A 27,657-nucleotide genomic window follows, 5' to 3' on the forward strand; every position below is an offset into this window, starting at 1 on the left:
CATGCGGATTTTCCACATAGTCGGAAATCTATATGAGTAAGTATTGTCGAAACCTACTCCAGGAAATCTGAGGCTGTCCTACAATTTCAAGGCTGTGCTTGTTGACTCCCCCACACAATCAGTTTCTTCAATGTACTGTGACCACTCTGGGTGGATCGTTGTATGGGGGTGCAGAAGAGGCACTGCTGTTTTTGAGGGCCTTCTCGGTCTTACAAGCATGCTGGAGATCGGGATCCTGGTGCAAGTCTCTGCCATACTGGTTATAGCATCTTCCCCAGCCCAGGAGCATGCAGATGAATTACACTAAATGGAGCTGCTGTCAATCATTACTTTTATTCTTCAGCATTCACTCACACATTGCGCAGGTTATTATACTTCTCATTAAGCACACCCTAACATCTCCCTGCATATTACGTATTTCTTGTTCAGAGTCCGTCCGGGACCAAGTGCGCATAACATCAATATGCTACACTGAAGAGGTACCATCCCCGCAAGCCCATGCATCAGTCAACCAATTGGCACCAAGGCACCTTGCCACTGCCCACTTCTTTGGATCCGCTTTCTCCCCCTTGCATCAGACTGCCCTGCGGTTTTGGTAACTCTTGGTGGCCTCCTCCTGTCCATTCATGATCGCAATATATAAATGATAATACAGTACAAAATAAAAATAGAAACTACAAGTCCAAAACTCATTGAGGTAACAGCGGCGTGAGGTCAGAGCCAATGGAATTATGTTTTCATTAATGTTTACTGTTTGAGTAGGTTCTACCTTTATACACTTTTTTTTGGCAGTGCATTTTTTGTTTAAATCTCAGTGTCCTTTAATCTCGTTAACTTTAGCCACGCAGCACCACATCGGGGATGCATTGCAGCATGGCTAAAAAACACTAAGGAAGCTACTAGATCAAAAAGGCAAGACCTATTGGCTTTGCTAATGCCAGCAGAACACAGCAAAGATGTTGGTGAGTCCATTATGAAAGGACGCTCTGTAATTGGTTCGACAAAATCCAAGTATGATTTTGCTATTTCTTCAGTATCCCCTGAAATCAAATTAATTCGATCTAACATTGCAGCCTTCAACACCTACCTACACAGCACCCCTAATTATGACCAGCAAATATCGCTGCTTAAGTCACTGATTTAGAAAACAACTCTAGACTTGACAATGCCCAGTTTATTGCATCCCACAAAAAATGAAGATATGCTGGGATTCTTAACTGGGTTAATCCCTCTCCTGCTTGGGATTCAATTTGCTAAACCGTTTTAGAGGGTTCACCGCATCAGACCTAGGCAATAGACGAGCAATATCTGTCCGTTTACTGCGACATCAACAAGCCTGGTTGGTGTTTTAGTCAGTAAAAGTAACAATAAAATTAAATAACAGCCCTTTTTTCTACAACGGACAATTGTTATTTTTATCCAACGATTTTTCTTCTGAAAGCACCTTGAAGAGGAACAACGTCCTGGCACCGTGTATTAGACTACATTAATGGGACATTAACTATGGGCTCTTTGAACCTCAAAATCCATGGTCATGCCACCAAGTATACTAACCCTCCTTCACAAACAGGAGCTTTAGAGGGAATAGACGCAGGTTGGCTTCCACTCACAACTTTATTCCACAAAACACCTGCTCTATATTTTTGGGATAAAACATCATGAACATACCCCGCACCCCTTATTGGTGAGTATACTTGAAGTACTGACTACATTTTGCTGTACTATCAGGGTGTTCCTATCCCCTTCCTTAAAAAAAAAAAAAAGTCTATCTATTTCCTCCTGAGAATATCCATTTAAAAAACAAGACCTACTGTCGTGCTTCGTCATGTTCATATATGAAAATGACGAAGCACAACAGCAGGTCTTGTTTTTAATATGAGCAAACACACAGCAGCAAATAAAGTTGGAAATAGCGCCAGTGATGGTTTAGCTCGTTTTTAGAGGGTAAGAGCTAGAAAATTGGTTTTGACTGCTCTTAATTGTGGGGGGGGGCGGGGGGGGGGGGGGTTGTCAGGTTTTTCACTAATTTAGGTTGCAATTTAGTTGGGCACACTTTTTCACATTCTCTCACATTTATTTCAGTGGGGAGGCTACCGATGATGATAAGTGGAGCACACTGCCAAGTACCTATCAGTAGCTCCCTGGCGGTTGTTTCCGTGAGGTGCCTCCGCACTCTCCACACACGTTTTTGGTGGTTGGTAGGGAGGAACTGTGGAAAGTGAGAAATATACACTGGATATTCTCAGGAAGAACTAGATACGGACTGATGTGTTTGTTTAAAGGAAGGGGATAGGCACACCCTGATAGTACAGCAAAGTGTAGTCAGTACTTCAAGTAAACTCACCAATAAGGGGTGTGGGGTATGTTCATGATGTTTTATCCCAAAAATATAGAGCAGGTTTTTTGTGGAATAAAACCAAGTATACTGAGCCTGATGCACTGGAAGATTTTCTGGAGACCAGGGAGTCCTCCTCTATGGGAGTGTTTAGGCTCACTCAGCCTTCCTCCCCCAGACAACAGCATCATGGTTCCCTCAACAGTTACTAGAGATTGGATGCCATCAAAATCGTGCAGAAGATCAGACAGCGATAGACTGAAACAAATGTAGAATGTTTGGTTACCAAAGGGACAAATTAAAGTCCACACTGATTCTGGATCTTGGACCTCAAAATGCTAGCGTGAGACCCTCTGACTAATGCTTGCTAATTTCTTTGACTGTAGGCCCCATATGAGACAATCAACATCGATCTAATTTCTGTCATATTGCCATGACCTTGATCGACCTAGGGAAGGGTTCCCTCATGTTGGCACATCTTTGTTTTTCTTATGACACATGGGTATTCCCCTGGGAACCACCTAGTATCCCTAGTGTGGAATCTTTCCTGCCTTCACACTACTCTTGCCCCACTAAGTGCGCTACACACCTAACATGGCCATTTTCTTTGCCTGCAGCTTGCTGATCACCATGATACATCTGCTTCTATGCAAACTCCCCTTTCCACAACATCGTTTTCACCAGCATTTGGCTCACACCATGACGCCGGTTTGCCCTGACGTATGGCTGTCTTACCAATATATGGGCACCAATCGGACACACATTTGCGGTTTCTTTGTATGCTCCATGTCTACAACCATTTTCACTTAAGTCTGGGCAGGCAAAGCCTCATGTTAAAAGAGTACAGATTCAAGAATGGGGACTATAATATACACTGAGGGGTAGATTTACTAAGATTTTGTGGCAGGGTTATGCCACTTTTGTGGCGCTGTTCCGACGCAAAATCATTTTTATTTACTAAACCAGGCATAGCCATTCTAAGTGGATTTGCCTGGTTTAGTGAATACATAGTAACTCAAGGCAGCTTAAACCGCTTCCTTGCAATAACTTGCATCGGGGTGGCTTTTCATGGTTGAAGTATGGGCATTCCCATGCATCCACCCATGGATATTGTTGCATTTCTAGATTTACAAAGACTTCTAAACCTGTGAATGCGTCAAAATGCTATGCCTTCCCCAGTGAGGCAGAACAAGGAGAAGTATCTTTATTTCTCCTTGTCATTTCCACTTTCCAAGTGTGTTTCATTTGGCAGCACACCGAGGAAAGAGGAATACACTGTTAAGGATTGTTTTTGTGCAGGAAGGTGTCCCTTGGTGCAAGGATGCCTGTGCAAGCACTAGGAGACAGCAGAAATGCACCATATCGTAGTTGGTATGGCCCATTTCTGCTGTTTCCCTTTCAAGCAAAGCAGCACAGCAAGTTGCACTGCTTTAAATGTACGTAAATTTGCCCACTAGTTCGCAGAAGCACGTCTTCTTTTCTATGCTACCATGACTGTTTATGGAATTTGAGTCCTCTAAGATATTGGTGACTGGAACCTTGCCATCTGACCTAATGCTTGACAAGCCATGGGCCATTAAAAAGACATAACTGTAAGGACAGGCAATGCTGAGACCTGATTTCAGCTTACTTGACGAGTGGCGCTTGTTACATCCGAATGAACATGACTACATAGTCCTGTCCTGTGTGCATGGCATGTCCTCCTGCTAGACTACTTCCTACTTGGAAGTACAGTTCTTTCTGATGTCTCCCCTTTCAACATCCTGGAGTAGTGGGGTATCACAGCACACTCGCTTATACCACTGGGTCTGAGTCTAGACCTAGGGCGCGTTTTACACCTCAAGGCACATGCAAGCCAATCAGTAAAATACTCCCCCACTCCCACCCTCCCCAAGAGAAAAACTCCCCTTAGGTTGCACATAAGAGAAAGCAGGGAGATTATGGAGAGTTCTGTCACCTTAACGCAGGTATTGTGGGCACCGGCAAAGCAGCCTGGAGGGGCATGCGGATGTGCAACTCTGCTACTGCCAGAAGGACTCCATTAGAGTCCATCAGACTAGAATCGATAGTTACAGATCCAACAATGCAAATAATGCAGAACCTTATCCTGAGGTGAAGCGTCAACTGGGTCAGCAAAAATCTCCCTCCCCTCCTTCTATACACAGAAAGCAGAATGAGCCTCCTTTAAAATTAAATGAAGGCAGGATGACCAATTACTAGTGCGTTCTTTAGACATAACAGAGACCTTCACCACCTGTTACGATGCCCTTTATAGGTCTAGCCCTCCAGGCTTGGCTGCAGCAAAGAAGGAATTTCTGAGATCCTTAAAACTGCCTACTTTGTCACCTAAAAGTAGAATGCTTCTAGATGGAAAGATCGTCCTAGACTTGGGTATGGCAGCAATCTGAGCTCCCTGCTGCTGAAGACAGTTTAACATTGGAATTTTACAAATCTGGGAAAGCTCATCTGGTACTTTTATAGAAGCAAAGTCCTCTGGCTGACCAGAAAAAGATTTACAACAAATGTGTGATACCTCTGATCCCTAACAACGGGAAGAACTTGCTAGATTGCTAAAACTATCAATGTATTTCTCTCATCAGCATTAAGATCCTGCAAATAGACTGAAAAGCCACATGATTCACCTAACAAAATAAGTTTTGTTCTGGGTAACTTCTCAGGGAATTACCCGCGAACTCTTACTCTGGCAAACAAAATACTTTGAAACAGAAGCAGTGGCTCTTTTGTGGGAGAAGGCTTTTGATTGTGTAGGATGGTAATATGGAGAGGGGGAAAGAGAGGGAGAGAGAGGGGGGAAAGAGAGGGGGGAGAGAGAGAGAGAGAGAGGAAAGAGAGGGGAGAGAGAGGGGAGAAAGAAGGGGGGCAGGGGGTAGGACTAGAGACTGACTTACACAAGATTTTGTTTCTGAAATTGGTTGGCTTTATGACTTCCCCCACAGCAAACATTAATAATGAAAAGTAAGGAAATCGAACATATCCAGTAGTAGACTCAATTTGAGAAAATACAACCCAATGCCAATATCACATGGTAAATGTACTTTCTTTAATTACCACAAATACTGTTCTTGGAGCGGGCTGTGCCAGGCAACAAGCAGGATGGCCACTTCTAACTCCGCTCCTGGTGCCTTGTCTTTTCTGCTGCCTTTTTAGGCTCCCAGACAATTCATGAATGTCACCAGAATGTGCAACTGGCTGTGTGGTGGCAGATCCAGCATAAGGCAGCTGTGATTTTCTGACGACACATGCCTTTTGTCAGGCCTCTGTCACAAATGTAATGTAAGGCCCGTCTATGGTTTTCTGGTAGCAGAAACATTTTGTTGAATTTTAAAACAAGCATTGGAAAGCCAATAGGTTCAGACCCTAAATGTGAGTGCCGAGCTGTTGACTGTGCCAGGGTTTGTTCGTATTTAAAATAAAAAGTAAACGGAAAAAGCAATATCAAAATAATGGAGGAAAACCAAATATATATTATTGTGTCTTAAAAACGTGCATTGAAATCAATATTTAAATTCAGGAAACTGAACTGAATTACAAAAAGAATACAGGAGAGTTTGAATGTAAAGGGAAATGCTTGCCAGGGCCTATTTTGCGGTCTACACGTTTTAGCCATTTGTTTCTCTGTAGTAGCCCAGGGAGCAGATTTACAGGTCCTCCAGAAGAAGTGTTATGCAAGTTCCATCTTCGGCCTCAGATGCCAGCCTACCGAGTGCAGTAGATGGCCCTTCCCCCAGCACCATAAAAGCCTTTGTGTGACAAAGGTGGTTCTGACATGCAATGTGTGGAATGCAGGGGATAAAACAAAAACAACCCTTAAGTTCTGCACTTCAGCCATACTCCAGCGAAAATATCCCTACTGCTGTGCTTTTACAGATGGACTACGATGGGTATGGAGGCATCACCATGCAGAGGGAGGAAGCAGCATACGAGGGAGAGAGCTACAACACATGAACTCTCGTGGAGTGCTGGATGAAAAACAGAAAAAAGCAGTTCCCTAAATGCATGATGTGGAAAGGTACAATTCAGTCAATCGAAAGAGGCTGTTCTTCTGAGTGAGGACAACACAAAAAGGGGAAGGAAAGCCAGCAAATAAGAAGAAAGCAAATGAGAGGGACAGTAAAGCCAATCAATGGTAAGCAGTGAGCGAGCTCTAAACCCACAGTAAGTTCACAATAAGCCCTTTGCAACTAGACAGCTTGAGTTTTCTGGTAGGCAAGACAAAAAGCATTGCCAGAGAAAAAGCACTGACAAAAACAAAAGGTTTTTATTCAATCTTCCAATGATGAAACACGTCATGATGTCACTGAGTGGCCCAAATGCAAGAAACAAAGATTTCTTGCAGGCACAAACACAAAGGAAGAAAGGTGGAGAGGGATGATGGACGGAGTGTTGAACATTGCAAGCACTCACCCCCAGTCAACTGATCTGGGTTTAATCTATTATCATCCAAACCGGTCCCAGGATGCTCGTTTCCGGTCCAGGGAAGACATGGCTTGGCAGTTTGGGCTGGACTGTTCCCATGAGGCACAGGGTCAGACTGATTTGCATATGGCCATGTCTGAACTGGGGTGGCGGAGTGAGCTAAAGAATGATGATGGATTAAACCCAGATCAGTTGACTGGGGGTGAGTGCTTGCAATGTTCAACACTCCGTCCATCATCCCCTTTGGTTTTGCTTTGTTCGCCCCAAGTTGGCAGGGTACGTGGGTCCCTTGCTCACTTTGCCACTGGATTCAAGATAGCCTGGCTGATGAGGGTTATGAACCTGAAACCGGTCCTAGGATGCTTGTTTCCCGTCCAGGGAAGAAATGGCTTGGCAGTTCGGGCTGGACTGTTCCGATGAGGCACAGGGTCAGACTGATTTGCATATGGCCATGTCTGAACTGTGGTGGCGGAGTGAGCTAAAGAATGATGATGGATTAAACCCAGATCAGTTGACTGGGGGCGAGTGCTTGCAATGTTCAACACTCCGTCCATCATTCCCTTTGGTTTTGCTCTATCCCAATATATCCAAGTCGTATTAGTGTTGAGAAACGAACAGAAGTATTGTTTAGGAGAAACGTTTAATCCCCAAAGCTGTTCAATTTGCACTGTATTCATTTGTATACATTTCACTTGTGAAATAAGGTACTGACATTAAACACATTACCTATATTGAGGGAAAAGCTGTAGAAATACCTTAAACGTGTCTTACACGGTCTTTCCATCTTTCCTGAATTAGCCAGTAAGATAGGCTATTCATGAGAGGTGAGTTTTAACGGTCTGGGCAAAAACACTAAATTTAGTGGAGGATTTGGTGGAGGGCATTGACAAATCAGACACTACTGCTGTTTCACAGAAAAGTTGAAGTTTTGGTTAAACTTAGAGAACCCGTAAGGATATTGAGCCCACAGCAACTCCATTGATGAAGCACTCCTAGGTCTAGATTTACTAACACACATTCAGCGCAGCTCTTAGTGAAAATGAGCAGGGTAAAAGCATTGTGCGGATGAAGACAAGAAAAAAAAAAAGGGCAGGTTTAGCAAGAGTCACGTGCTGAAGAGGTCATCTGTTGCTCTAAAAAAGTGGTCTTTCATGACTTCAGGGGGCAGATTTACTAAGGACTTGCGTTGTCCTTGCATGATGCAAGTCGTTGCAATGCACTTTGTGTGGCTTTGCATGGTTTAGTACATACAAAGTAATATGACGCAGTACATAGCTCCGCTTTGTGTTATATTGCGTCAGATAAGCGTTACATGGGTGTTCCCATGCAGCCACCCATATATTTTGTTGCAAACCCAGATTTACGAAGACTTTTAAACCTGGGTTTACACTAAAATTGTGCACCTACCCAACAGAGGCAGCATACATAAAAAAGGAATATGCTCTAAAGATTGTTTTTGTCCAGGAAGGTATCCCTTCTGCACCTAAACAATCCTGCCCATAACGCAGACATCCTTCCACTATGGTGCAAGGGTGAGGTTGATGGCGCTAGGCTGCACAGAGTGCGCCAGCGCAAGGAGAGCGAAGATATACTTCATATATTTGTAAATATGGAGCATTTCTGCTCTTTCCCTTTCATTCAATGCAGCGCAGGAAGTTGTCTTACTGTGTTGCGTTACGTGAAAGAATGGTAACTCTGCCCCCAAGTGTTATGCTATGATGCCCAAGCAACCCAGCGGCGCATTGCACAAGATGTGTACTTGAAGTAAACCATGCAGTACAAAACCCAATAAGAGGAGAGCTGCCCTGTAGCTGTGCAGTTGTGCCGCAAATACACGTTACGTGATTTTCCAATTGACCCCTGTTTGGGCCCAGTTCCTTTGACGTCAAGCAATTTAGTTGATCCGGCTTTGCATGAAAACTTTCATTGTTCGCACTTTTTCCACCCCACTTCACCGCCTCTGTATAAATTACAGGGTGCATCTTAACACAAATGAATTTTGTCAATTAAAGCCCTCGACTTCTGGGGCGAAAAAAGTGTTTTTGCATGTGAAAGTGGACCAGCACCAGTTTGCACCACCGTACAAGTGCAAATAGTAAATCTGCATCTCAGTTTACCCCAGTGGTTACCAAGATTTAGAAATATGACCAAAGAATTTAAGAGCTCATTTTACTGGCAAATAGATTAAATGGAAAAGTAGGTGATAAGAGCTTTTTTTGAATCTCCATCAAACACTTTTTTTTAGTTTTTTTATTGCCATTTGAATTTACTGAATGAAGGGACTCTTAAGGTTTTTTTTTTTTTTTAGTTTCTTTTGAATTCCCTTCGTTCTTCGGTTGTTTGACAATTGTTCCTCTCACTCGGATATTGAGGATCAGGTGAGTGGAAGAAATATACAGACTCGCTTTAAAACGTCTTGAGCCTAGACATTGAGGTGGGCTTGAACTGCTGTGAACAGTATTTCCAAGCTTTTTCGTTTTCCGAAGAAGAAAAAAAACACATTATAAAAACAATTCCAGAAAAGTTAATTTATCAGTGACCTGCTGGAGGCTGAGATGGATTACGAGGTGTGCCCCTGTATACTACGAGCACAGAGAAGGGATACCTAAAGGGGAAAAAAGAAACCTTCAGCTGCTGTCCACCTTTTACACGGGGCTCTGCTTTAGGTCAGACAAGTTATATTCAGTAGGGCGAATAGCATTGCTGCGAGGGAGACACGGCTTGACTGCAAATTAAACAGTTTGCGACTCGATTTGGTGGGACCTTTTATCTCTGAGGTGCATTTTTTGTTATTTATTTAGTGAAACGCTACATTCATCTGGATGGCTGCTTCGGGGAGGTTGATATGGTCGGAGTTAACTAATCGTTGGGGGAGCTTTAGAACGTAGTGGTACCACAAATCTCACATGTGAACCACTAACTCTTTCACAAAGGCGCTTTGGGTGTTGGTCCCAGGTCTATCCTTAGTCCAACCTCCCTCTTGGCACAGAAAATTCATGGATTATCACAATTCGATTGAATTCTGAGAAAGAATATCAAATACAAAACGTTATTAATGTGAAACATCCCATACTTGACATTAATCCCTGTTTAAACCTTCATTCATTTGGCAGGAAAAATCAACTGAAGAACTCGAGACAAGGTTTGAAGAGAGGGGGGTGGGTAATACAACCTGGCCCAGAATAACACATTTCTGTAAATTGGGTTTAAAAAAAAGAAAAAAAAAAATTGAACGCGGGTACGCCAGGTTTGACTATTAACAATTTACAGGCACATGCATCAAGCACAAAACCGGTCGCAAACGGGCAGATTCTCAGAATCTGCCCCTTTGCGACCGGTATTTTTGCATTTGGGATGCATCATCCCAAATGCAAAAAATCGCTATTTAAGGAATCTCAAAATAGCGATTCCTTAAATAGCGATTGCATTTAAGGAATCCCTAATTGAGATTCCTTAAATGCAATGCATTACAGTTTAAAAAATAGCGATTTCGCTATTAGCGTGAGCAAATTACCATGAGGCTGGACCTCATGGTAATTTGCGATAACTTAGAAAAATGCACTTATTTGCATTTTTCTAAGTTTCATGTTGCCCACACACATGCCCTTAGAGCATGTGTGTATGCAACATTTGTGCAGAGTGAACATACATGGGTGCAATAGGGTGTCATTTTGACACCCTTGCACCATCGAAATTACGGGAGCAATTTGCGAGTACCTACTGGTACTCGCAAATTGCTCCCGCAATCTCCAATTCATTCCTATGGGCCCGGAGGCCCATAGGAATGAATGGGAAGACATTCTTTAATTGCGGCTCGCAACTTGCTAGTCGCAATTAAGGAATTTGTGGGAATCGCTATTTCTTTAGCGATTCCTACATGCATAGGGTTTTGCTATTCCTTAATTGCGATTCCTTAATAATCGCTATTAAGGAATCGCAAAACCCTATGATGATGCATGTGCCTGTTAGTCTCTAAATCACCTCTCCTTAAACGAAAGCACACGCATAGGTCACATAAAACTACCTTAAGCCTCAGGACAGCAATGAAGAAAGAAGCAAAGGTCATATGGAAATACATATACAGGACATGATTTTATTATAGTAACCACTATTCCAAGAGACATAACAAAAATTCATATCACCAGTATGTTTCTCAAGGGTACACATTTCTTTGACGTCAGAGCTGAAAGGTAGAGCTGCCCCTCCTGGTATTTTTAAAACTGTGGGCTGCAAGTTGCACAGGAATTAGAACAAGTTCTTAACTAGTTCAGTCATCATCTTGAATGCTATTTGAGGAGTAGTTTCATTACGTTCAGGGAGATTGCCAGTTAAATGAGGTAGACATGGTAGGCCTTTGTTATGCATCCAATTGAATGGAGGAGTGGGTATGCGAGTATAATGTGAAACAGTCATCCCAAAGAAGGGGCATCGTTTGTGCGTGTTTCACTAGCCATGTCCTCGTCTAAATGCAGATATTTTTTTACAAAGAACCAGGCAGTTTATGGCCCATGTAAAAGGAATTGCAAAGGTCACTTCCATTCTGAAAGAATAGGTGTGCACGATAACCATATTTGTAAGTGTCACTTCTTGGCAATCTTATTGGTGGCCTCAGCAAAGAAGCTGACTGGGCATCAAATCAATCTTGCAGTCTTAATCTGCAACTTCGGGGCGGACACTGGACCTAAACTCGACCTCTGCAACTTACGACCAGTGTCGGTAACATATCGCTGAGTTGCATGTGTGACTAGTGTGACTGAAGCTTGCACTGCTGCTCCCTGTATACTTTGTACTAGGTAAATGAGGAAACGTGCAATATTCTTGCCCAAGCTGTACTTATTTGTAGAAAAGATGGTAGGAGAGGTGAAAATAATCAAGGTGGAAAGAAAACTGCAGAAAATATACAGTACTGTATGTTTTGTCCTATGCGTAGTCTGCAGGTCAATTGCTGGAATCCTAGCAAAATAATGTTGTGAGTGAATGGATTGACGGCAGAGATCGACAAGTACCATACAGGTCACAAATTCTCATCCCAGTCAAAAAACTCTAATCTTTAAGTCCATAGATTCTGAGCCCAATGAGAAAACCCAAAGGGTAAAATCACCTGCAGAAGAGCTTTGTGTGTGGCATACTGGTCACAGGCTCCAATGATAGTGATATAGATCAGTGGTTAATGCGCCTACTTCTGATATCTTTTGTAACCTGTGTGGCAGAGGATCGGATTCTAGTAAGATAAAGATACCTCCCTCTGAGCAAGGATTAAAAATTGTAAACTTCTCACATTTTCAGGATGTGTTTGAATGCCAGCAGTCTATAATCTAGAAATCAATTTATTTTTAGTTATCAGTTTTGTGTGTAGTTGGACCATTTATTTTAAATGCAGTTACCTGCAGACGAGAGTTTTAATTAGTTACAGGACATTTTTCAGTTTCAGTCACGCCTTACGCCCCACCCCACAGACACTGTCCACTCCACACCACCTCTGCACTTACCATTACAGTTTCTATGATTTTTTTTTCCTATGGACTTCAACCAAGGCTTGTGACACTTGTCCGTTGGTACATTGTCTGTTAAACCATATTTTTCAATGTCCCGCACCTACAAAAAAATTATTTAAAAAAGACAGGGTACATTATTTGCAATGAGAAAATGGTTGCTCGTATTCCCGAACATTACCACCATTTCTTGCTTGTTGCCTAAATAAATCTGGAATGGCAACGAGAACACAAACATGGCCCAGTCACATAACCTTCTGCGACACCTTCCCCAGTGAGGGCGATTTCAGAGGTGTCAGCTTTGTGCCCGCTTCGGCCCTCAGACCTCCTGAGCCCAGAGGTCCAAGAAAATAGGCATTCGATGTATCCTTCCTGGTGCTAAGCCTGTGGCAGTCCACGTCGGCGACCAGCTGGGGGCGCTGTTCCTGTGAGTAGCGGCTCTCCATGACCTCTTGGGACATTCTAACCGTCAACCTGGAGTCCGGATTTGCAGCCAACATGTAGCGTCGCCTCCGGTTCTCTTTATACTGGCGGATCCTTTCCTCCTCAGCCAGGGGGTCGTCTAAAACCCCTTCCCAGCGGAGGCTCTCGTTGATCTGGTCGGAAAGCTCCTGGACAGGGTTCGAGGGGGAGGCGGATGAAGGGGAGGAGGGTGAGAGAGCCTTCCTCTCTTCCTTCTTTGGGGTCCTTCTGGATGCTTTTCTTGCGCATGAACTCTTGACAACGGTTTCAGACGGCGAGGCCTTCGGGGGCTGCTTCCAGTTCTTCTGATTATGCGCTGTTGAGTATAAAATTACAACGCAATATGAATCTCGACAGTAACAGAACGAGTACCTCACGACATGCAAAGAATGATCATGGACGTCAATTCAACAAAATGCCAGGGGTAGCGGAAGTGACTTCCCATGCCCCTTGACCTCAGGGCCAGACTGGGAACGAAAACAGGCCCTGGCAAAGTGCTCGGCTGGTGCCCCGTGAGGTTGGGGGTGCAGCCCAGCAGTTTGCCAGGGCCGGTTTTGGCCGATTTCGTTACAGCGGCCGATATTGCAGCTATGCTGCAAAAACGGCCCTGTAACAAAATCAGCCCTCCCGGGGTCCAAAACCGGCCCCAGCCGTGGCGGCCCACCAGAAAAATGCCCGGGGACCGCTACAATCAGTCCGGCCCTGCTTGACCTTCACTTTCGTATATGCTTCTACATACACACACACATTCACTTTCTCTTACATGAACACACTCAAACTGCAAGCACGCACAACATACATACATTTAAAAGCATTTTTTTTACTTACCTCAGCTGCCAGGGAAAGTCATATTCCAGCTAATTGTGCTCTATTTTTTATTAAACTAATAGCGAATAATGTAATATTCACTATTAGCAAAATAAAAAATTGACAAAAACAAGAAGAGTGAAGCCCCACCCACGTCCAAAAGGACAAGCTCCTTCTGTCCCCGCCACTAATTTTGCCAATGCTGATGCTAGGGGTCGCAAAGGCAGTGCCTGGGGTTACAAGGGGCATGCCAGGTGTCAAAAGGGGCATACCAGGGGTCCATGAGAATGAGAATGATGCTTTCTATTGAGGAACTTCATCGGGGGAGAGGATGTAACCTAACTGCCAGAGTTACTGATTTTGAACTGGGAAACTAGGGACCTCATTTATGAATAGTGTTGCATCGCTGCAGAAAATAGCGATACAACACCTTTCACTGCGTCCTCCTTGCGACATCATGGATGCGCCGTATTTACCGTACGGCGCGCCATGTTGCAAGGAATGAAAGATGCGTCAGGAATCCGGACGTATCGGTTTGCGCAAAACTCACAAATTGCTGGTGTTGCACCATAAGCATGACAACTCCTGCAATACATGGGGGAGGACTATACACATTGCACTGCATCACCTTTATACCTGCTAAGACGCAGGCGTAAGATTTTGATGCAGTGGTGTCCTAGAAGTGGTACAGTGAAATCTGATAAATTGAGCCACTACTATGAGGCTTTCTTGCGGGTGAACGCCTACTCTGCATTCATTAATCCTGACGCAGTTATAATATGGCGCAGGGTTTACAAAGTGAAGCATCTGCCTGTTTTGGCCTAATTAAAACCCTAAAAAAGTTCTTTGACCTGATTCCGCTTGCTGCAAGGAAAACAGTGGCAGTGGCTCTAATACTCTCGCGGCTAGACTACTATAATAGCCTTCTGTCAGGGACTAATAAAGCAACCCTGAGGAGACTACAGGTAGTACAACATGCAGCTGCCAGACTGGTCTTAGGGCTTCCCCGTAGAGCGTCTGCCTCAGCCGCCCTGAAGACCCTTAATTGGCTTCCGGTACATAAAAGAATTTTGTTTAAACTTCTCCAGACGACCTTCAGAGCAACTCGACGGTTAGGGCCAGTATATCTATCCACAAGATTCACATTATACACGACAACAAGGACACTCAGATCCACCTCAGCAAACCTGCTCAAATTGCCAGGCTTTAAACTTAAAACCAGGGGAGGGAAATCGGCCACGGTGTTAGGGGCAAGGGCGTGGAACTTTATGCCAAATAAACTCAGAGCAATGGAATCTGAAGTGCAGTTTAGAAAGGCCCTAAAGACATGGATCTATGGAACATCTGATGACTCCTGCTTTGCACTCCTCTAGAATTTAACCTGTTACTGCTGAACTCGTTATCTGATCGCGCCAGGAGGCTCCTGTAGGAGTGACAGTTTGCGCTTTATAAACACCACATTTCATTTCATACTCATCCATTCACTCCACCTCACTCTGCCACTGCATTTACACCCTCTTATTTACCTCACTCTAGCACTCACATCCAAACTTATAACAACTCAGTCCACTTCTCACTCCACAATCCGCCCTCCCACTCAGGTCAACATTCTGTTGTTACTGTGCCGTTAAGACTAGCTCAGTTCACCACTCAACTGCACCTCCCTCACACCCACTTCACTTCATCCTATGCCCACATTCAAACCCCATTAATTTTGCGAGAACTTCAATCTGCTGTTTTTAAACACATGCTTAACCACTTGAACACTCCACCACTCAAAGCCCTCACTCCGTAATTAAGCACTCGCGACTACTTTGAACACTCACTCCAACATTGACCTCAATACTCATCCATACCACAAGTGCTGCATTTACCAGACCATGCTCATCTCCTTACTCATCCCCTCATTCCGATCACTCCAGCATCCGCTCTACACTGCAACTTACTCCAGCACTTTCTGCCCTAGACTCCGTCTGCTCTCGCTCCAAGCCCCACTTAACCAACACCACAACTGTTGAACACAGATTACCTCCCTACATTACTCGGTCTCCAAAGCACCAACTTCTAGACCCTGCACCACACGCTCAGTGACCTCTCAGAAGAGCTTCCTCCCTTTGTATCCTTACGGTTCGATCTCAACAATTTATACTGGGTTCATCCAGGTCACCTTCCAGAACACGCTGTGTGGATTCATACAATCACCACTTGTCAGATGGCCTTAATGAGGCCTAAAAAAAATGTAAAAGTTTCTAGACATATAGGTTGAGAAACCACTCAACACACTTTTCTTTAGGAGTAAACTATGTATATGCTGTACAGTTTGATTAATTTGTCAAAAAAGTGGCATTGAAGAAGAACTGGAGGCCTAGTTTATTCACTGTAGAGATCTGTGTTTGACCACAGTCATAGGTTCAAATCCTCAGCCTTTCTAAAGTTAATCAAATTAGTGACATTGAGTTGGGTAACAAACATTTGCTATCAGACAGTTGCACCAGGAGAACCCATTGGGGTTGTTCTGCAGGTATGCCGCATGTCTTGTGCTTACTTAATTTCCATCCAGTAGTAGTGCTGGAGTAGAGTTACATACATTAAGGTGGATGGGACATGAGTGACTCTGTCCCAACTCTATCACCTTTTCCAGGGCAAGAGTGAAATATGACACATTCTGCCCAGCCGTTGCTTCATAGGTGATGCTGCTGTGTGACAGACTTCACTCTTTCAGTGACGGGCCTGAATCTATAACAGACATACAAGCCAATCTGTCATGTGACGGACATTTAAAATCCTTTGCAGGCATTTTACAAGTGATCCTGGACGTCACCAACTTTGCTGCAGGCCTGCAAATGCTGTCATATGAGACTCAGCTTACACCTTCTTACCTTCTAGAGTTGATGCCGACAAGGGACTGCAATGCTTCAAGTTGCCCCATGTCATGTCTGGCACATTGACCCAGGAGCACATTGCCTTCTGGGACTTGCAGTTATCTTTTTTCCTTTAAAAATGTGCCTCACGGCTCCGCTTGTGAAGTATTATTTTATAATAGACTAAAACTGGCTACAGGTTTAGCACTTCACATAAGAATTCCAAGATTTGTGACTGACTGCAACCCAGCCCTAACAAACTTTCAGAGATTGGTGAATGCGAGTCAGCCGTCCAAGTAAAATGAAAGGATTACTACAATTATACACACATTACAACTTTCCGTTCCTAGGTCCATAGTAATACAATTTCTCAGAACATGAAAAACACACAGTGAAGTGATCAGAAGGAGGTCATTGACAACTGGCTTTCAAAAGCCAGTTTTCAGAATTTCTACAAGCTTAAAGAAAAGCGGTGTCTCCCAAAATGAAGAGCAGCTGTGGCTCACTAGTTGCTTTGAGTAAAGAGATAAAAATCCGAACTTCAATTCTTTCTTGCCACTGGAAGTGGGCGAGGAGTAATTTCAAAGTCTAACTTTTTTTTTTTAAATCACTGTCACCACAAGCTAACCTTCCATACAAATACAAAAAATAAACCTGTTCACTGTCAAACAAAACCACCCCATGGAAGCTACTGATCGAATCACACATGGTTAGAAATGTCCAGCTGCTAAATGGAACTGGCCAACCAGGTTCAAATCCCAGCCTCAGAATCTGGGCAAATCGCTTAAACTCCCCCTGCCAAAAAAGAAATAAAAAAGTATAATATAACCTGGTTCTTTACTGCCCTTGGGTCAACTCACCATACAGCAACTCGCGCCCAAACATCTCCTTGCTTTCCTGAATACAAGAATAGTATCCATCTCTCATCCGCTTTCCATCATCGCCCAAATTACTTTAAATTCCCTGCTCCTGACACAAATTATCTCCCTGCCAGAATATAGCACTACATCTCTAGTCACACCATGCGTTCTTACAAACAAAATTACTTTATCTCTCCCGGATATACTGCAGCTTGAAAGTAGAATCTTTAAACTACATGGACCAAGAATAGAGTACACTGTAGTTTGTGTGATTATCCAACACACCTTCAGAAAAATACACCTTTAATTCACTAGGAAAGACACACCATCTACTAGGAAATGTTAACAGAGAAAACCTACAATTATTTAATAATGGCAGACCCCTCCCCACCACCAGCGCCTTGAGGCCCGCACGGGTGATTAGTAGCGCTCTGTAATACCCCCGATTGATTGAAATCACTTATGTAACAGTAATTTTGGGAGACGAATTTTGGAACTTAGAGATGCAGATCAGTCAAAATATTAAAATCATGGCTATTGCAATAAAGTGAAGGGCAATAAAATATTCTAGACCAGTTATATAAAGTAGGATAATTCTGCCATATACCAGTTTCGACAGCTATTTCTGGGTCGGATCTGGGATCCGCCAGACCCAGGGAAACATGCTAATTTTGTCCTGTTGTCATTTTCCAACACTGGGACATAGTTCACCAGAGTCTGAGCATTGTCTGCCTTCCACTGGGAGCAGTAATCTACAGGCAGCGAGGGGTGCTTTCTTAGTTTAACATCCAGTTCCAGCTGCACTCAAAACAATGGCCTGATTTTAAGGTTCTTCAAATATCATCCTGGCTGACTGGTGACAAAAGACCAATCACACTTCATGGTGAAACAAGTGACGAGACACACTATCTTAGAGAGGACGTGAGCACGGGACACCCAATTTGCGGTTGGTAGGTGGTGTTTCAATACTTGGGTGTCTAAATAATACATGATCCCAAAAGGGCATAGCTACACAATATCCATCCTCTCCTTGACAGAGTACTGGCGGATGTTACTTTCTGGTCAGCGCATCCCCAGTCTCTTCTGGGCCATTTGGAGATTTTTAAAATGGTGTCTTTACCCAGAGTGCCCTAACAGCTACAGAATTATTCCTCTATACTTCTGAAGAGATTTTTAATTAAAATAAATAGTGTCCCGAGAAGCTTCCTGTGGTAGGAGGGAGTAGCCAGAAATACCTTAAGCTAATGCTACACATCTACCCATAAAGGGGGCATAACGACAGCCGATATAGACTCTTTTTTATAAAACTGACCACCTAGTGATTCTTAACAAATCGTGTAACGATTTGAACAATGACCAAGCTTTCACCTCTGAGAGGAGGGCAACGACTCTTCCCCTGGCCACATGGGTAGTATTGAATACTTGGCATGATGCAATCCGTCCACGACCCGACCGCGACCAGCACCAGGGGCCCTGGATCTCCAACCACTCACCGCCACGACGCAGCTGCCATCCTCGCACTCAACCCCGGAAGGAACAACAACTGCCAGCTGTCCACGCTCAACGCCACCCAGTGCCAGTTCTCCTGCTGTCACTGCCGCCAGACCTTCACCACCCTCAGCACCCCCACGGCCACCGACCTACGTCAGACGCCAACACCACCGAAGCCTTAAGGTGCATCCTCCTCAAAAGTGAGCTCAATGCACAGAAACACCATAGAGATCTGGGACCTCATCCACACCCTCTCGCCAGACGTTACCTTCACAGGAACCTGGACCAACTCCACCTCCACCCCTGACATCACCACTGTCATCCCCGACGGGTACAACTTCCAGAGGAAGGACCAATCCAACGTCCCAGGAGGAGGACTTGCCATTGCACAAAAGAGCTCCCTCCGACTAACAACATCCAGCTCGAGCGACAGCCCACCCACCACCGAACACCTCCATTTCCAGACCAGCCCCAGAACGACCCTAAGAGACACCCTTGCCTACAGACCGCCCTGGACCGCGAATTGTGTTCACCACCCCATCGCCAACCTCATTGCACCCAAAGCGCTCGCCTCCATGGACTACATGCTCATCGGAGACCTCAACTTCCACCTCGACAACCTCAGCGACCCAAAGACCGCACCACCTACAAGAAAGCCGTGACAGAATATAGAATACCACCAACGCATCAGATCCACCAAAAGGACCTTCATCCAGAAAAAAATCCTCGCCAACTCCAGCAACTCCAAGTAACTCTTCAGCGTCATCCAGGAATTCACCAAACCCACCAGCGAAACCACGGACATCACCCCCTCCCAGGGCCTCTGCAACAAGCTCAGCTCCTACTTCCATCTGAAAACCAAGGGCCTGTACGATAACTTAATTGAACAGGAACCAGACTCCGAAACCATCCCCTCCTCCAGTAACGCCAGCCAGCCAACCATCTCCTCCTGAACCCCAGTCACTACCGAAAACACTGCATCGACCATGAAAAGCATACATTCAGGAGCCCCCACGGACCTCTGTCCCCCGCTCATCTTCCACAGACCCGCCATCGCACCGGAACTACGACGCACCATCAACGCCACCTTCAAAGGGGGAATCTTTCCCGACGACTGGAAACTCGCAGAAGTCAGACCCCTACTCAAGAAGCCCTCAGCAGATCCCACGGACCTCAAGAACTACTGACCTATCTCCCTCATCCCCTTCGCGGCCAAAGTCACCGAGAAGACAGTCAACGTCCAACTAACTAAATTCATTGAAGAAAATTCCATCCACGACCCCTCCCAATCCGGATTCCGCAGCAACCACAGCACCGAGACTGCTCTAATCGCTACCACAGATGACATCCGCACCCTCCTTGACCAAGGACACACAGCAGCCCTGATCCCACTCGAACTCTCTGCAGCCTTCAACACCGTCTCCCACTGCACAGACACCGCCAGACTCCACGACGCCAGCATACATGGAACCGCTCCTTCCTCACTGGCAGAACCCAAAGAATCAGACTGCCACCCTTCCTCTCCGAACCCACGGATATCCACTGCAGAGTATCCCAAGGATCGTCCGTCAGCCCCATGCTCTTAAACATTTACATGGCTCCCCTCGCCACCATTGTCAGACAGCATGGACTCAGCTTAGTATCCTACGCCGACGACACCCAGCTCATCTTCTCCCTCACCCAGGACCCATTCACCACCAGACTCAACTTCCAGGAAGGAATGAAGGACGTTGCATACTGGATGACCAACAGCTGCCTGAAGCTCAACTCTGAGAAGACAGAGGTACTCGTGCTCGGACCCTCCCCCTCTGCGTGGGACAACACCTGGGGGTCCACCGACCTCGCCAATTCCCCACGCACACGGAACACGTCCGGAACCTCAGCATCATACTCTACTCCTCCCTCTCCATGACCAGACAGGTCAACACCGTCGCCTTCTTCAACACCCCCGCATCCTTAGAAAGACCTTCAAATGGATCCCCCCCCTCCGAATCAAGGAAGACCGTCACCCATGCACTCATAACCAGGAGACTGGACTACGGAAACGCCCTCTATGCCGGGATCAACAAGTCTCTGCTCCGCAAAGTGCAGACCATATAGAACACCGCAGCCAGACTCATCCTCAGAATCCCTGTTACGGCTGGCTCCCTGTTGAGAAGAGAGTAGCTTTCAAGATACTCACCCACGCCTACAAATGCCTCCACAACACCGGATCCCAATATCTCAATGATAGAATCTCCTTCCATGTACCCAAGAGGAACTTCCGAACCGCCAGCCTCTCCCTCCCTGAACCCCCATGCATCCGCAGAGCAAGAACGGGTTCGAAGAACCTTCTCCTGAATCACGGCCAAGACCTGGAATGAGCTCCCCATTGACATCAGACACGCCCCCACCCTGCACATTTTCAGGAAAGACCCCAAGACCTGGCTCTTCGACTGACCGGAGCTGCTTCCCCGGCCAACCCCCACCTCTCAGCACCTTGAGACCCTCACGGGTGAGTAGCTCGCTTAAAATTCCCCGATTGATTGAATGAATTTGCTGGAGAAGTGGGACAGACTCTCGGGGGAAGACACCTCTATAGGTTGAGAAAACTACTACCCCGTGCGACTCAACTCAAGGGATATCGACAATGAAAGTTGATTGGGACACCCGTGCAGGGAACAACCTTGAAGTCCTTCGCCGTGCTACAGGCAACGTTTGAACTTCACTGTAGTCAATTTTTTTAGATCCCTCCATCCGCGCCATGCCCTAATTCCACATGTGGGAGACCTCTCGGAGAAGCCGGACTTCAATCCACTTGAGGCTGAAATTCTGGTGGATGAACTCTGAGAATATAAAATCTCTCAAATGTATAAATCTCTGGTGATTAATACACTTGTTTCTTTTCTACAATTATGAGAGGTTTGGGGGGCCTTCCTGGGGCCTCTCACAAACGATGACTGATGGGAGGCCTTGGCCTCACCAAGAAAAGCAGCAGTGGTGGCTCGATTCCAACGTATCTAATTGCACGATCTCCATCACACATCCTTTACGAGATACAGGTTATGGAGACGGGCATGGCGGCCTCTTCATGCTGCCTGCATTGCTTAGAAGAGGAAAGGGACCGGGTATATACGGTGTGGAACTGTTGGGTTTTAGTCCCCTTCTGGGAGGGGTTCCTTTTAACGAAAGGTAGAGTCTTGGGTTGGCAACTTTTCTGAGACCCCAGGCTGGACATTTTACAGACAGGTAGAGCTAGATGGTAACAGATATGACAGTCCTACTATGGGTTGCTCTCCTGGTTGCAAAGAGATATTGCTTTGAATCTGAAAGGTATGGAACCCTCCCTCCACTTACACAAACTGGAAGGCTGGAGGAAGGGTTTAGACCAATGTATGAGCAATAAAGGCCCGCTATATGGGGAAAGGGGGTTTGCCCACACAAATGTTTGAAGACATAGGGAGACTGGGCCTAATTTAGAGGGATTCTAGTCAAGCCCGGCATGCGCATGCCATGGACTTTAGACAAGAAACTTCAATCCTTTACAACCAATAGTTAATGCGTATTATGTTTTGTTACAACTGCAGACGGGTGGGAAATGAACGGGGGAGGAGGAGGGGAAGTGTTTCAGGCACATTAGCCCTCTATGCTAATCTAGGAGTCAGAACTGACTGGATAAAACACAGAATTCTCCCAAAACTGCTGGGCACACAATGATCTCTGCAGCAGGTGTCTTAACCTTGTAAGATATTTCCTCCTTGAGACCAATTAAGTAATCTAGAAAATATTTATTGTCACATATGTCTTGGTTACCAATATTACTGCCTGAGATTTAAATAAATAAAAATTAGGAATAGGTTGATTGTCAAACTTTGCTTTTCAAGCCTCGCCCCTCGTGACTCTACCCACTTTCCTCTGCCACAACTTGACCCGTAATTTATGGGTTCCCGGAGTAAATTTGTGCAATTTCAACAAGGACCTAGACTCATTGGCGTAAAAATGCAGCTGTGGCCCCGGCAGCTAGGATACCAAACAATATCAAGAGCACTTACTGCTCAAACTATGACAGGGGCTAAAGTAAGAGGCAACCAAACCAAAACACATCTTGGGGAACCTGAGTGCAAATAGCAAGCATCATTGAGACATATGTTTCACAATTGGCCTATGTAAGATGAAAAACTGAGGCGACAAGCCCCATGCCCCGCACGGAGTCACACACCTGCCCACCTGCATCTAGAGGTGTGAATCAGAGGAGAGATTCTAGACATGCCCGGGCCAACAGAGCCTGTAGGGAATCGAGGAGCCTTTAGGGAGGTGATCTCACCCAAAGCGTTCTAGGCACATGGGTGAGATGGCTGCATTGCCCTTACTCATGGACGTTCAACTTTAGGACGACTAAAGGAACTTCCTAAGGTGAAGGAAGCAACACGAGGAATGTAGCCTGAAAGAGACACAGCAGAGATAGAAGAGAAGATAGGTTCAGTTGCCAGCAGTTGAAGCAATTATGCTATTTTGCCTTGTAATTGCCCGAGGAGGAGACGACAGCTGTGAGAGCTGGAGGAACAATGCCAAGCTTTACAGAAGACCCCACACAAACAGCATCTGGCTTCAGCAACAGCTTCCAAATAGCCACAAAATGTGATCATTGAATATTTTGGGGATACCACCAAAAGACCAAGAGGCAAAACAGTGAGGTTATGGGAGCACGATGCAAAGGACAAGGTAACACTGCAACAAGAACGACAACAACGCTTGAGGCAGAAGGAAACTACGAGACACCAACAAATATAGATGCTATAGCATGCTGGCATCTGCAGGGGCCAATCAGACGACGGTTGATGTGCAGCAGAGGAGTAGGGCATCTGAAGCGAGGTGACCTGTTCAGTGGGGAGTCTAGGAGAGTGATCTCCATACACAGGGAATTCAGAAACACTGCTGGCTACAGCGACAAGATGGAGGTATTAAAACTGCAGCTCCTAGACATGTATGGAACTCATAGGAGACCAATAGCAAATTGGCCAAGAAGTGCCCTCACACTAGGAGCCCAATTAACTGACTAGTGGCAGAGTGAAGTAACTCTTTGCAGTTACTTCCAATCTACCCTCCATGACAAAGAAGCAGGGGCGTTGGAACTAGGGGTGTGGGACGTGCTGCAACATGCCCAGAGCAGCCTCAGAATAGCCTTGCATGAGCTCCAGAGGAACGTGACTTTTTACTTGTGTGATGAAAATACCCAGACACCACATTTGCATAAATTGCTGTTTGTGTGCTATATACATTTAGTACTAAAACTGTATGCTTAATTCAAATTTAATTGCCATTTCCAGTGCTTAATTTGAACCAGTGGTTTCGGGTGCTGGGCACCGGCACTTAATTGTCAACACCGGTGCTTGTGACAGTCTACTACAAGGTGGCACTGTCTGGTTAATTTAGAGATGACCACAATAACAGTTAACTATTCATTCAATATATATTCAAAATAACTATTGCCTGCCCTCCCCCCCTCTCAGACATTATTACATATAGCTTTGGAGCCCTGAAATAGTCCGAATTGTCACACTCGTGGTAGAGTGATGGGTAGCAGTTGTATTGTTACTATCACTGGCAGCATGACAGGTGCATTGTGCGGTGCAAGCTGCAGTAGCTTCCTGGTGAGAGACCTAGCACTTATTTTTCTACAAATTAAGCACTGGCATTTCAAGAGGACATTTTAATGAAAAATGTACCTCTGTACATGGCTGTGTCCTGCCAGTCTATACTTCTCTTATATATGTGGCACAATGTGCCTCAGGGGAGAGGAGTTGACCTAACGGTTAGGGCGCTCGACCTCGGACCTGAGGGAACTGGGTTCGAGTCTCGGTTAGGACGCTAAAACATCCTGTGATTCTGGGCAAATCCCTTCATCTCCCCGTGCCGAACAAAAAATAAAAATGTGTGTCCTCATGTAACGTAACAGGTGCTATGTAAAGCGCTCTGATACCCGATTGGATTCGGGTCAAGTACGCGCTATATAAAACTCTGAAAAGAAAAAAAAATGCACCACTAGACACACAGTACACCATAAACATAAGCCTCTCATTTTGAAAGGTTAGACCCACAGGAACATAAAGTATAGTTGTTTATTGAACTGTTGCTTATAAATGTATTGACACCTTTTTTCAGAGATGTCAAGGTTTGAGGTGGGCAGCAGCCCCCGGTCCACTAGGTAATGTAAGATGCAAACGTGCCGTTATTGCTATAATTACCAGTAAATATACTATTTTAAAATTATAACATGGCGAGACTGCCAAGCTGCGGGGAAGCACTGTCCCCGTACGAGCAAGGGGCGCGTGAGGGATATTTCCCAAAGTGTGATTCTGGTGCATCTGGTCTTCATCCCGCCCTGCTCACTGTTAGTAGGTTTACATGGAACGAGAACCTACAAAGATGAGACATGAGGCGCAAACGCACTGAGAGACCCTGTCAGTCAAGTCTACAGAGAAGACACCATAAGTGTCACTTACAACACCATGGCCTCCCAGGACTGGTCAATCGCTGTGTTTACCATGCAGTCCTTATGGAGTCGGGTACCTTGTGCAATGTCACCCTAGGCGAGACTCAATAACGTCGTATCCTTTGCTGTCTACGGATTCATTGCGTTGATGCACTCTTGCCAGAACGTGTAACAGGAACATCGAAGTGCATTTTCTAGAGACCTTCTATACTAATCTGAAAGGTAGCATCGACTTGACGAGCTACAATGATCGCTTCACATTTGCACAGTTTTCACTTCTTAATATGCGGATCCTTAAAATATAATGTGGTCCTCAGACTCTTTAGCGCCTTCCGCCTATTTCGCCTCCACCCAGCGTACGACATGTGTGAGTGACAACACTACTCCCTGAAAGGCAATGGAAATATTGAAGGAAAAAAAACTCTACATTTGAAAAATAATAAAAGAAGATGGGTGCTGGCGACTTTGGCACTGGGGAACGGGGTTCGAGTTTCGGCGTGGGCTCAACATCCTGCGATTCTGTGAAAGTCTCTTAATGTCCCTGACCCTACAAAAAATGAATGTGTCCTTGTGTAATGTAACTAGTGCTCATGTAAAGCGCTCCAATACCTTTGGGTTGAGTTCGCGTAATATAAAACCATTTTTTTTTATTTTAGAAATGAACATAAAACTGTTGCGCAGCATTATTTTCATCTAGTAGCCAGTATTATATTTTGAGTCGCAGAGTAAGTGCAAGATGGCGGGCTAACGCTGCTCACTGGGTTAATGCACCGAGTGTAGAGATCTGCTCGCAGATATGTTACGTACGGTTCGGTTCCTACTGCACGGCCTCAACCATTCCGAGGTCGCTAATACTGGGTCCGTTCCGCTGCAGCTTAGACAATTCCTTCTTAGACGGACATCTTAGCAGATCACATTTCGCAACTTTATTTAGTGACATCCCAGTGCATATTTACACAGCCCGATTCAAAGGTACAAAGGAGTAAGAAAAAATGCTATATTTCGGCGCACTAAACCTACCGGAATGTTAATCCTAAATACACAAAACGACGGAAAATAAATTAAATTGACCCATTGCACCAGAATTCTAAAAACACAAACTACACGGGACAAGTGGCGCGTCTATAAAATAGATCAAGAGCGCCACCACGCGGCCCATAGCGGAATTACCGAAAAAGTACTGAACCGCCCTGTCCTTTCCTTTCCTTTCAGAGATTCATTAGGGTCCCCGAGTTCCAGACCATTACATTTCTAGATCGAGTCTTTCGGATATTTTTTATTTAGAGACAAAGTGCGAAGGATTCCTTTCAATGGGAGATGGAAACAGTACCACACTATCCATCCTCCTATCTTCTGTAATGCTGAGAGATATGTAGAGTGATTTAACAAAGTAACTGCACATATACGAGGTCTCATCTGTGCCTCTTTAGGATGGACAGTCCTGTTAAGATAAAACTGATATTAGGCTCTTGTTCTGTGCCCGAGACAAACCACCTCTCCAATTCTATGAGGTGTGTGAAGGGGCTGTGTGTCTCTGTTCCTGGATCCACGGCGGCTCTTCCCAGTCTCCCTACAAGGGGGCACATTAATCAGCGGGTGGCTACACAGTCAACCATACCAACCGTTTCCTAAGAAACCTGGAGCGTGTCACACAACATACTAGCCCCACCCCCCATGCTTCTTTTCTATCTGAAAGGTCACAGGCGATCAAACTAGGAACTTTCTCCTCCAGTTGCATTTCGTCCACTTGTGGGGCAATTTCAAAGCCCATTGTGTTCGACCGATATATACATACATACATACACACATACACCACAGTCCACCAATGTAAAATCGTGGAGCATAACATTTTACACCTATGCATATGGAGCCAATTAATGAACATGACGTTCCAAATACACAAGGAAGAGAAACAATGATTTGGCCTCTACCTCCTCGAGATTAAACGGTGAGTGAATATCTACTGCTTGAATCTGAATCCATCGACGACAGACCTCATCATGGCGGTCGGTGCTCCCAAGTCAACCCAGCAACGCGTACACGCCAAGGTCACTTGGTCCCTGCCACACACCCAGGTCAAAGGTTAGAAACCTGCCTATCACGATGACTAGTGTAGCATTGTGCTATAAATAATCACAGACACTACTGGTAGTTATAACTGGAGCTTTATTATCTGCATCCAGCCTCAGCCCTCTCCCTACTCTAACTGCACTCATCCTGTCCGGACCCCTCCTCTTCCCTTCCACCCAACTCGCTCCGCCCCCTCAACTACTAGACTGCTAACTTCATTACATCTCCCCTTTTCTTAATAAAACAAACAAACAGTGCTTCAGTCCATCTCTACAATGAAGTACAAAAAACAATGGTCCTAGACCTGAATTCAGAAAATAGGCTACAAGTCCTTACTTAGTGTTATCATTCAAATGTTCTGGGCTATGCA

At 45.2% G+C, this 27,657-nt stretch overlaps 1 protein-coding gene across 1 annotated transcript in view; it reads right to left on the bottom strand.

The window, feature by feature from the left end:
* Positions 1-10,834: 10,834 nt before the first annotated feature.
* The window catches only part of LIAT1 (ligand of ATE1), a 42,679-nt gene continuing 25,856 nt past the window's right edge, over positions 10,835-27,657 (bottom strand). Inside the window, exon 2 of the mRNA XM_085649359.1 lies at positions 10,835-13,042. Coding sequence (XP_085505485.1) covers positions 12,510-13,042 — 533 coding nt within the window. The 3' untranslated portion in view covers positions 10,835-12,509. The remainder of the gene's footprint in view (positions 13,043-27,657) is intronic.

This window comes from Triturus cristatus, chromosome 3_2 (genome assembly GCF_964204655.1).
Source record: "Triturus cristatus chromosome 3_2, aTriCri1.1, whole genome shotgun sequence".
In the NCBI taxonomy this organism is placed as follows: domain Eukaryota; kingdom Metazoa; phylum Chordata; class Amphibia; order Caudata; family Salamandridae; genus Triturus; species Triturus cristatus.